This window comes from Oncorhynchus mykiss, chromosome 23 (genome assembly GCF_057628025.1).
Source record: "Oncorhynchus mykiss isolate SJ-2025 chromosome 23, ASM5762802v1, whole genome shotgun sequence".
NCBI lineage: Eukaryota > Metazoa > Chordata > Actinopteri > Salmoniformes > Salmonidae > Oncorhynchus > Oncorhynchus mykiss.
In genome coordinates, this window is record NC_143044.1 from 42,442,099 (window position 1) to 42,454,209 (window position 12,111).

General features: G+C 45.6%; 1 protein-coding gene across 1 annotated transcript in view; it reads left to right on the top strand.

The window, feature by feature from the left end:
* The window catches only part of LOC110503029 (protein sidekick-2), a 581,578-nt gene extending 569,937 nt beyond the window's left edge, over positions 1–11,641 (top strand). The window contains exons 45-46 of the mRNA XM_090217501.1: positions 1,572–1,628; positions 4,423–11,641. Coding sequence (XP_090073627.1) covers positions 1,572–1,628; positions 4,423–4,872 — 507 coding nt within the window. The 3' untranslated portion in view covers positions 4,873–11,641. The remainder of the gene's footprint in view (positions 1–1,571; positions 1,629–4,422) is intronic.
* Positions 11,642–12,111: the final 470 nt, after the last annotated feature.

Below are 12,111 nucleotides of genomic sequence, written 5' to 3' on the forward strand. Positions count from 1 at the left end.
AGTCATCTTCCCTAATAAGCCTTTTAGTGTGTTCGAATGAATCACTGTTTCACGGACTAAGGCCCATCAAGGCGTATTTTACCTAATCTTATTTTAGTGTAGATTCCACAATAGGACCCTTGAGTTTATTTTGGACAAGGATGTGGAATGGAGGGAGGCAGGGAGGGGTGTATGTTAATGTTGTAGGAGAACAAACCATCTGTTCCACACACACTCCAAAGCCTTAGTGAAGTTGGGCCGGGGTGGGACACAATCCAGTATGTCAACCCTGTTCCCCCCCCCCCCCCCCCCACACACACACACACACCTGTTGGGACGGTGCAGGAGAGGATGGATAGGAGTGTGGTCATGTGTGTCACATGTGCAGTAGTACCATAGCAGGAGAGCTGAGAGTTGGTTGACCATGAACAGACCCCTCAGAATGACCAATGAGAGAGCTGTTTCTTGTTTAACATCTGGAATGCTGGGTGTCATGATTCAGATGAGCTTATGCCAGGCATCTAGCAAAGATACAAGGTAGGAGTTCAGCAACTCGAATGTGCTTATTGGAAATATACCCAAATTCCTGTTGTGATTGTTTGAATGAAATAGATAGAAGCACTGGGTGTTAGCCTACATCCTAAGGTTGTGCACGATGATCATGGAATACATTCTTCCATGTTTCACCTTGTTTGTCAGGTCAGTTTCATGGTGTGTTTGTCAGATCAGTTTCATGGTGTGTTTGTCAGAACAGTTTCATGGAGTGTTTGTCAGATCAGTTTCATGGTGTGTTTGTCAGATTCGTTTCATGGTGTGTTTCTCAGATCAGTTTCATGGTGTGTTTGTCAGATCAGTTTCATGGTGTGTTTGTCAGATCAGTTTCATGGTGTGTTTGTCAGATCAGTTTCATGGTGTGTTTGTCAGATCAGTTTCATGGTGTGTTTGTCAGATCAGTTTCATGGTGTGTTTGTCAGATCAGTTTCATGGTGTGTTTGTCAGATCAGTTTCATAGTGTGTTTGTCAGATTAGTTTCATGGTGTGTTTGTCAGATCAGTTTCATGGTGTGTTTGTCAGATCAGTTTCATGGTGTGTTTGTCAGATCAGTTTCATGGTGTGTTTGTCAGATCAGTTTCATGGTGTGTTTGTCAGATCAGTTTCATGGTGTGTTTGTCAGATCAGTTTCATGGTGTGTTTGTCAGATCAGTTTCATGGTGTGTTTGTCAGATCAGTTTCATAGTGTGTTTGTCAGATTAGTTTCATGGTGTGTTTGTCAGATCAGTTTCATGGTGTGTGTCGGGGTTAACTGGTAGAATAAGGGTCCAGTTGTCCTAAGTGGCTTTTGTTCCCACTGGTGTCACCAATACAACCGTTTTATGCACAAGCACACGTATGTTGCTTTGGATAAAAGTGTCTGCTGAATGGCATACTTTATTATTATATTATTAAGGCATATGAGTTGTACCCTTGAAGTGCCTCTTTAATAGATGATGATGGTTCCAAGGAGGGACCTGAACCACAGAGGGATCATGGTGGCTGTCATACTGTACTGTGGCGTTTTAAACCATGCATGTCTTTGTCTATGTCACCCATAGGAGGCCCTGGTGTTCTCATATGGGACGGGTGGTCTGCGTGTGCTTCCACTGAACTGGGTGAGGTTCTGTGGCTTTCTGCATGCCTGTGTGTCTGCAGAATGGTAGTAGGAGACTGACTTGTCCCTAGCCCCCATCCCCCTTGCTCCTCTCTTCCTCTGTTTACCTCTCCTCTCCTTCTCCCTCCGCCTCTCCTCTCCTCTTCTCTCCCCTCTTCCCTCTTCTCTCCTCCTCTCCCCTCCTGTTCCCTCCTCTCTCCTCCTCTCCCCTCCTCTTCCCTCCTCTCTCTCTCCTCTCCCCTCCTTTCTTCTCCTCAATTAAACTTCTCTTGGATCCCGTGGTATCTCTCCTGTATCTTCCTAGTGTTAAACTGTATGTGATGAATGCCCATAGTATATGTTAGCTCAATGTGTGGCTGTTGTAGTAAATGTAATGTTAAACCCAATCAATCATGTAATCATTTAATTATTTAATTAATTTTGTATCTGATTCTACTGCTTGCATCAGTTACCATGTAGGCATGGTTCTATGTAGTACTGTGAGCCTCCCATAGTCTGTTCTGGACATGGGGACTGTGAAGAGACCTCTGGTGGCATATCTTGTGGGGTATGCATGGGTGTCTTAGCTGTGTGCTAGCATTTTGAACAGATTGCTTGGTGCGTTCAGCTTGTCAACACTTTTTACACAAACAAGTAGTGATGAAGTCAATATCTCTTCCACTTTGAGTCATGAGAGATTGACAATCATATTATTAATGTGTATGTTTAAGGGCCAGCTGTGCTGCCCTGTTCAGAGCCAATTGTAATTTCCCGAGGGGTGTGTGTGTTTATTTATACATTTTTTATTTCACCTTTATTTAACCAGGTAGGCTAGTTGTTGTTATTGTTTAAAACTGTGACTTGGCCAAGATAAAGCAAAGCAGTGTGACACAAACAACAACACAGAGTTACACATGAAATAAACAAACGTACAGTCAATAACACAATAGAAAAAGTCTATATACAGTTTGTGCAAATTACGTGAGAAGGTAGGCAATAAATAGGCCATAGTAACGAAGTAATTACAATTTAGCAAATGAACACTGGAGTGATAGATGTGCAGATGATTATGTGCAAGTAGAAATACTGGTGTGCAAAAGAGGAAAAAAGTAAATAAAAACAATATGGGGATGAGGTAGGTAGATTGGATGGGCTATTTACAGATGGGCTGTGTACAGCTGCAGCGATCGATAAGCTGCTCTGACAGCTGATGCTTAAAGTTAGTGAGGGAGATATGTCTCCAAATTCAGTCATTGGCAGCAGAGTCATTGGCAGCAGAGAACTGGAAGGAAAGGGGGCCAAAGGGGGTGTTGGATTTGGGGATGACCAGTGAGATATACCTGCTGGAGCGCGTGCTACATACGCACACACTGGGAGGGGTGTTGTTGTGGTGACCAGTGAGATGAGATAAAGCTTTACCTAGCATAGACTTATAGATGACCTGGAGCCAGTGGGTCTGGCAACGAATATGTAGCGAGGGCCAGCCGATGAGTGCATACAGGCCACAGTGGTAGGTGGTATATGGAGCTTTGGTCACAAAACGGATGGCACTGTGATAGACTGCATCCAGTTTGCAGGAAGGAGAGTTTACAGTCTAACCAGACACCTAGGTATTTGTAGTTGTCCACATATTCTAAGTCAGAACTGTCCAGAGTAGTGATACTAGTCGGGCGGGCGGTGATCGGTTGAAGAGCATGCATTTAGTTTTACCTGCTTTTAAGAGCAGTTGGAGGCCACAGAAGGAGTGTTGTATGGCATTGAAGCTCGTTTTGAGGTTTGTTAACACAGTGTCCAAAGAAGGGGGCCAGATGTATACAGAATGGTGTCGTCTGCGTAGAGGTGGATCAGGGAATCACCCGCAGCAACAGTGTGTGTTTGGTAGTGGGTGTGTTTGGTGGTGGTGTGTGTGTGTGTGTGTGTGTGTGTGTGCGCGTGTGTGTGTGCGTGTGCGCGTGTGCGTGTGCACGTGCGCGTGTGTGTGTGCGTGCGTGCTATAGAAAGACACTGTGCTCTGAACCTCCCAATAAAACACATTATCACATCTCTAACTTCTCAGACAAATATGTGGTATTGTGCTGATAACATCTCCTCTCTCCCTCCCCCTCCCTTTTCCCCTCTCCCTCCCCCTACTCCATCCCCCCTCTCCTCCTCCCCTGTCCTCTCCCTCCCCCTACTCCATCTCTCTCCATACCCCTCTCCACCTCTCCTCCTCCCCTGTCATCTCCCTCCCCCTACTCCATCTCTCCCCATACCCCTCCTCTCCTCCTCCCCTGTCCTCTCCCTCCCCCTATCCCATCTCTCCCCATACCCCTCCTCTCCTCCTGCCCTGTCCTCTCCCTCCCCCTACTCCATCTCTCCGCATAACCCTCCTCTCCTCCTCCCCTGTCCTCTCCCTCCCCATATTCCATCTCTCCCCATACCCCTCCCCACCTCTCCTCCTCCCCTGTCCTCTCACTCCCCCTATTCCATCTCTCCCCATACCCCTCCTCTCCTCCTCCCCTGTCCTCTCACTCCCCCTATTCCATCTCTCCCCATACCCCTCCTCTCCTCCTCCCCTGTCCTCTCCCTCCCCCTACTCCATCTCTCCCCATACCCCTCCTCTCCTCCTCCCCTGTCCTCTCCCTCCCCCTATTCCATCTCTCCCCATACCCCTCCCCACCTCTCCTCCTCCCCTGTCCTCTCACTCCCCCTATTCCATCTCTCCCCATACCCCTCCTCTCCTCCTCCCCTGTCCTCTCCCTCCCCCTATTCCATCTCTCCCCATACCCCTCCTCCCCTGTCCTCTCCCCTCCCCTCTCCCCCTTCTCCCCTCTCAGGGCAGTGACAGTGAGTACGAAGTGGACCAGCACAGACAGAAGACACACTCCTTTGTGAGCCACTACATCAGTGACCCCACCTACTACAACTCCTGGCGCCGCCAGCAGAAGGGCATCTCCCGGGCACAGGCCTACAATTATACAGAATCAGAGTCGGGTGACCCGGAGCCCTGCGCCCCGTCACCACCCCTGCCCCCGCTGCCACCCCAGCTCACCTCCACCACCCCTCTACCCCAGACCCAGCCCCATGGTCAACCCCAGGGCCTCACACCCCAGGGCCAGGGTAGTCTGTTCAGGCCTAAAGGCAGCCGGACTCCAACCCCCTCTCAGCAGCTCTCCAACTCCACCCCTCCCAGCCACTCCAACACCCTGTCCTACTGGCCCCCCAGCAGCCCCAGCCCAGCCCCTGGATCTCGGGCCCCCATCGCCGGGTTCTCCTCATTCGTTTGATTCCAAGAGGGATCTGTGTTCCCTTCTGAAAACAAAACCCACCCTGCTGCCCAACGTGTCTAGAGAGTAAATACCCAACACAAAAGAAACCCTCAGAATCCACCATATTAATTTCTGTTTCTCTGTTTTTTCTTTCTTGTTTTTCTTCTTTCCTTTTTATTACTGAGTTGTGTTTTAAGGATCATACTATACACAGACAAGACAGAAGTTACATACTTCATTCCAGTTCATTGTTCCTCTTGTGTGCGTGTGCTGGTATAGTTTTATTTGTGTGCGTGTGCTGGTATAGTTTTATTTGTGTGCGTGTGCTGGTAGTTTTATTTGTGTGCGTGTGCTGGTGTAGTTTTCTTTAACCCATAGACATCTGCTGAGAACAAGACAGTATCTATTCATGTTTCTGTTTGATTGATTTGCATGAGTTTCAATGTATTCTTTATTTTCTCTTTTTCATTGTTACACTTCTACACACATACAACAAGAGAATAATTTAGTTAGATACTGTAAAAAGGCAAGAGTTTATTGGAAAAAAATATCTACAAGATGATAAAAGTGTCATAGCGTCAATCCACACTCGGATAACAAGCACCAATGAAACTGGGATCCCAAAATGGAGCCATACAAGCGACCGAAATGAGTAGAGTTTGAAGGACGGAAAGAGGAACAGGGTAAATGGATTTGATTTGATTTGTATAGAAAAGACAAAGTAATGAAAGTGAGGAGGAAGGGGGAGATTGAGGCTGAAATGAGCCCACTGGCAGTCGTTAAATGCCCAGTCCTGTCCAATTAGGTCAATTAAGTTTATTGGTGTTAATGTGAGATATGTTAGTGACCTCCCCCTATTTAACCTATGGACCATGATCCTCAGCAGTTATCTGGGCTGGCCTATAGGGTACGCACTATTGTGTCTGACAGCATTTCGATGTCACAGGCAGGTCACATCTCTGTGCTGTACACTATGTTCCTAGTTGCCTGCCCGCCTTGGCAGATATGGGAAATGTAGTGTATGTCTGAAGTAAAAATGTTGAGGTTGGTCTGCAAGTTCTTTGTATCCTTTAGTGGATCAGACATGCCATGGTTGATTATAACTAGGGATTCATATTTTCCTGAAAATGTTCCCTTACAAGCCATTCTCAGGCATCCCAGTATGCCTGTTGAAAGCGGAAGTGCTATTTAAAAGCATATAATACCAGCGAAGGAAATCTGACATAATTCTACCACTGAAAAATATACACAGGAATCTAACAGTTTCTTGATTTTGTTTCATTTTAATCAACTAAAAGTTCTCAAAGTCACTACACTATTTCGTTGATGTAATCTAGTTTTAATGTAGGCATATGAAGCACTGTTGGTCGACTTGTAAAATATCCGGAGGTTATTACAGCCTAGTGAAAACGTCATTCGTTTTAGCCTACCATTGATGGAAAGCTTGTTGGTCCTTTCCTCTCACTATTATGGGAATGAGGCCAAGTAGTGGTGGTTTTGACAACAGCTTAGTCATTTAGCAGACTCTCTTATCCAGAGGGACTTACAGGAGCAATTAGGGTTAAGTGAAATGCTCATGGGCACATCAGATTTTTCACCTCGTCGCCTCGGGATTCAAACCAGCAATCTTTCAGTTACTGGCCCAATGCTCTTAACCGCTAGAATACCTGCCGCTTACTGTGTTGGCCTTGTCTTAGGGAATGTAGTCTGATGCTGCGCTAAACAAACAGAAAAGCAAATGGCCGCAGTAGCGGAGATTCAGCACCATGGTTTATCAATTCCCTGCAGATCTTTAAAATCATGCTCTCACTTTTGTTAGTGTAACATCATGGAACAACGTTGCAAATGTCTATTTCCTTGAGTGCTTCTGCGGACACAATGTATCAGCCGTTTTGTTAACAGTGAGTAGCAGTTTATATTTTGGAGCCTCTGCCAAAGCTAGTTTGGAGATTTGTGAATGTGAGATTGAGATTCAACGCAGTTATGGTTAGCAAAGGCCACATGTAGTCTGCTACAGTTTCATGATAGTCAACGATGCCAGTTAAAGGGAATCTATTGGGGACTTGTGTTGCATAGTCTGAATTGGTAGGCCGCTATCATTGTGATCAGTGCTCTATTGTGTGGATGAAGTCAGATAGTTAAAATCTGTTTAATATTTTTCCATAGAAATTATAAAGTGCCTTTGGAAAGTATTCAGATCCCTTGAATTTTTCCACATTTTGGTAGGTTACAGCCTTATTCTAAAATGGATTAAATCGTTTTTTCCCCCCTCATGAATCTAAACACAACACCCCATAATGACAAAGATAAAACAGGATTTTAGAATTTTTTGCGAATTTATAAAAAATAAAAAACAGACATCAAATTGACTAATTTACTAAGTATTCAGACCCTTTACTCCATACTTTGTTGAAGCACCTTTGGCAGCGATAACAGCCTTGAGTCTTCTTGGGTATGATGCTACAAGCTTGGCACACCTGTATTTGGGAAGTTTCTCCCATTCTTCTCTGCAGATCCTCTCAAGCTCTGTCAGGTTCGATGGGGAGCATTGCTGCACAGCTATTTTCAGGTCTCCAGAGATGTTCAATCGGGTTCAAGTCCGGGCTCGGGCTGGTTCACTCAAGGACATTCAGAGCCACTCCTGTGTTGTGTTGGCTGTGTGCTTAGGGTTGTTGTCCTTTTGGACGGTGAACCTTCGCCCTAGCAGCAGGTTTTCAGAAAGGATCGCTCTGTACTTTTCTCCGCTCATCTTTGCCTCGATCCTGACTAGTCTCCCAGTCCCTGCCGCTGAAAAACATGTCCACAGCATGATGCTGCCACCACCATGCTTCACTGTAGCGATCGTGATAGGTTCCCTCCAGACGTGACGCTTGGCATTCATGCCAAAGAGTTCAATCTTGGTTTCATCAGACAAGAAAATCTTGTTTCTCAATGTCTGAGAGTCTTTGGGTGCCTTTTGGCAAACTCCAAGCAGGTATACACATGTATTTTACTGAGTGTGGCTTCCATCTGGCGACTCTACCATAAAGGCCTGATTGGTGGAGTGCTGCAGAGATGGTTGTCCTTCTTGAAGGTTCTCTCGTCTCCACAGAGGAACTCTGGAGCTCAGTCAGAGTGACCATCGGGTTCTTGGTCACCTCCCGACCAAGACCCTTCTTCCCGATTGCTTAGTTTGGCCAGCCGGCCAGCTCTAGGAAGAGTCTTGTTGGTTACACACTTCTTCCATTTAACAATGATGGAGGCCACTGTGTTCTTGGGGACCTTCATGCTGCAGAAATTCTTTGGTACGCTTCCCAAGATATGTGCCTTTAAACAATCCGGTCTCGGCGCTCTACGGACAATTCCTTCGACCTCATGCCTTGGTTTTTGCTCTGACGTGCACTGTTGACTGTGAGACCTTATATAGACAGGTGTGCCTCTCCAAATAATTTCCAATCAATTGAATTTACCACAGGTGGACTCTCATCAAGTTGCAGAAACATCTCAAGGATGATTAATGGAAACAGAATGCACCTGAGCTCAATTGAGTCTCATAGCAAAGTGTCTAAATACTTATGTAAATAAGGTATTTCTGTTTGTCTTTTAATACATTTGCAAAAAAAAAAAAAAAAAATGTTTTCACTTTGTCTTTATGGGATATTGTGTTTAGATTGACGAGGACAGTTTTTTATTTAATACATTTTAGAATAAGGCTGTAACCAAACAAAATGTGGAAAAAGTCAGGGTCTGAATTCTTTCCGAAAGCACTGCATATCCCGTCATTTTTTTTTTTGGGGGGGGGGGGGGGGGGGTCGCGGATACTGGTGTTAATCCCTATTTATAACGTATATTTGTACAGTGTATTGATCTGACATCACTAAAGAAGTTTAATGGGCCTGACCAGGGTATGCGGCCCAAATGGTACCCTATTCCCTATATAGTTCACTACTTTGACCAGAGTCTTATGGGACTGGTCAAAACTAGTGCAATAAAAGGAGAATAGTGTACCATTTGGGATGCAATCCAGGTCATTACTCCTACAGAGGCTCATCAGCCACTATGAGCCTTCTACAGATCGGACAGGTGCTGGGTGTGAAGACATCTAAAAGCCCTTCCTATACTGATGATCTAACCTAACCTGTGGCATCACGACTCACTCACAACCCTCATCAACACACCGCCACCGCACATGCCCAGTGGCCCACAACAACATCAGTGACATCATCATGCTTCCACATCAAACTATAAAGACTGGAAATGATAACACAGACAGCATCTAAAGTGTTCTTTGAGTTCAGTGGTTCCCACATGTGGGCACACAGAGTGGAGCAGGCTCAGACATGTGGGCCATTTAGGAAAACAGACGGAGAATATGCATTTCCGCTGGTCTCCGCAGAGTTCTCAAACCCAGATTAGACTCGAGCTGTCTTAAGTAGCCGAACATGTTATTACTTCGACCTTGTGAAAGTGACAAACTGACACTTTTTTTTCATTTTGTAAAAAAACAACTTTATATAGAAGGAGTGCCTTTGATTTTACGGCCTGCACATGAGCTAAGCTAGCTAACATCGCCCATGACATCGACTACAAGCGTGATCTGGGATTTCTATTGGAGAAGCAGTTTCTGGAGCTCTTCATCTATCGGCTCTTTGGGCTCTCTCTCATCTAGCTCAGTTGCTGCTCTCTGTCAGTGACATCATCATGGGAAGTCTTTGAGCTTTTACAAAGAGATGTCATGGAATGGATTCACCTCTCTCTCATGTTGTGTAACAATGATGGTGATGATGAGCGCACAATGCATGTGTGACTGACTATGAGTCCTATCTGAATGAGACTATTGTCTGTGCTGACGTGTGATGATAACACTTCTTCAACATAAGCTTTATACATAGCATCCACTGTGTGTACAGGATGCCCAGGCTAAGGCATTGCCCTCCTGGCTCCTGCCCTCCATGGCAAGCTGAAAGGGCACGTACATTTCATTCCAGACTCAGTGGTGGTAGTCACAATTTAATCATCATTCCAAAATTCTCTTCTGCTTTTTTCTCTGTGGGGTGATTTCACTGTACGCAAATAAAATAACCATCATTATGCTGATTCTGAATGGATATATGATCACGGTACATTTCCAAAATGAATAATTTTTCAATGGGAGTTCTGGTACTGCATACTGTAAAGGGTATGGAAGGAGTGTGTGTAAGTAAGGGGGTTGATGTGAATGGAGAGTGACCTTGAAATTGTATGACTGTAACCATGGTAGCATACACTGAGATGGTGTTGACAGTAGACAGTGAATGTTTAATGATGTATATACTATGTGTCATGATAACACAGCCAGCAACATTTTAAGTTTCTTTGAGTTCAATGATTCTCACATGTGGGCATACAGAAAGGGGCAGGCTCAGACACAAGAGCCATTTTGAAAAACAGACAGAGAATAGGCGCCTCTGCATGTCTCATCTGGCTCAGGTGCTGCTCTCTGTCAGTGACATCATCATCGCGGGCAGGAAGCCTTTGAGCCGAAGCAAAGCAATGATGTCATGGAATGGATTCACAAATACACAATGCAGTTGTGATTGACTATCTGAATATGAGACTATTGTCTGTGCTGACGATTGATGATAACACTTCTTCGACAAAAGCTTTGGAGCGTCCACTGTGTGTCTGGATACAAGAGACTGTACAGGATGCTCAGAAGAAGAAGAGGGGGCGTAGGTAGGCACTGCCTGCCTAGCAACTTCCCTCCATGACCAGCTTAAAGGGCACATACTGTACACAGCCACAGGCAGGACACAGCCACACTAGTACAGCCACAGGCAGAACACAGCCACATACTAGTACAGCAACAAGAAGAACACAGCCACATACTAGTAGAGCCACAGCCACATACTAGTAGAGCCACAGGCACATACTAGTATAGCCACAGGCAGGATATAGCCACATACTAGTACAGCCACAGGCAGGACACAGCCACATGCTATGTACAGCCACAGGCAGGACACAGCCACATACTAGCACAGCCACAGGCAGGACATAGCAGCCACAGGAAAGACACAGCCACATACTATTACAGCCACAGGCAGGACACAGCAGTCACAGGCAGGACACAGCCACATACTAGTACAGCCACAGGCAGGACACAGCCACATACTATTACAGCAACTGGAAGGACACAGCCATATACTAGTAGAGTAGCAGGTAGAACACAGCAGCCACAGGCAGGACACAGCAGCCACAGGAAAGACACAGACACAGGCAGGAAACAGCAGCCACAGGCAAGACAGCCACAGGCAGAACACAGCAGCCACAGGCAGGACACAGCCACATACTAGCACAGCCACAGGCAGGACACAGCCACATACTATTACAGCCACAGGCAGGACACATCCACATACTATTACAGCCACAGGCAGGACACAGTAGCCACAGGCAGGACACAGCCACATACTAGCACAGCCACATAATAGCACAGCCACAGGCAGGACACAGCCACATACTAGTACAGCCACAGGCAGAACACAGCCATATACTAGTACAGCCACAGGCAGGACACAGCCACATACTAGTACTGCCACAGGCAGGACACAGAAGCCACAGGCAGGACACAGCCACATACTAGTGCAGCTACAGGCAGGACACAGACACATTTAATGGTAGTCACAGTTTAATCATAATTCCAAAATTGTCATGTGTTTTTTTCTCTGTGGGGTGATGTCACTGTACGCAAATAAAATAACTATCATTATGCTGATTCTGAATGGATATATGATCACCGTACATTTCCAAAATAAATTATTTTTCAATGGGAGTCCTGTCCTGGTACTGTATCAATACTGTAAAGGGAATGGAAGGAGAGGTGTGGGGAGGGGGGTAAAGGATTTGGAGAATGGGGTTGATGTGAATGGAGAGTGGCATTGAAATGAAATTGTATGACTGTAACCATGGTACCATACGCTGAGACGGTGTTGACAGTAAACAGTGAATGTGTCATGTACACAGGAAGGGAATGCCAGATAGAAGTGTTTAGTAGGAACATCACATTCAATTATAACTTAATAATAGCTCATTTATAATCTACTATGATTTCCCTATAAAGGCCAGCGACCCTTCCACTTGTGGATATCCCATACTTCAGAGGAACACTGACGAGGAGGAAAGCAGGGTTTTTGTGTCCTGTGTGTTATCTTGTGTGTACTGTAGGCTAGGCGCTGAAAGCTGAAATCCCACCTGGCTTCTATCAGTGTGTAGGGTTATTGGATCAGTAGACCTGAGAAATCC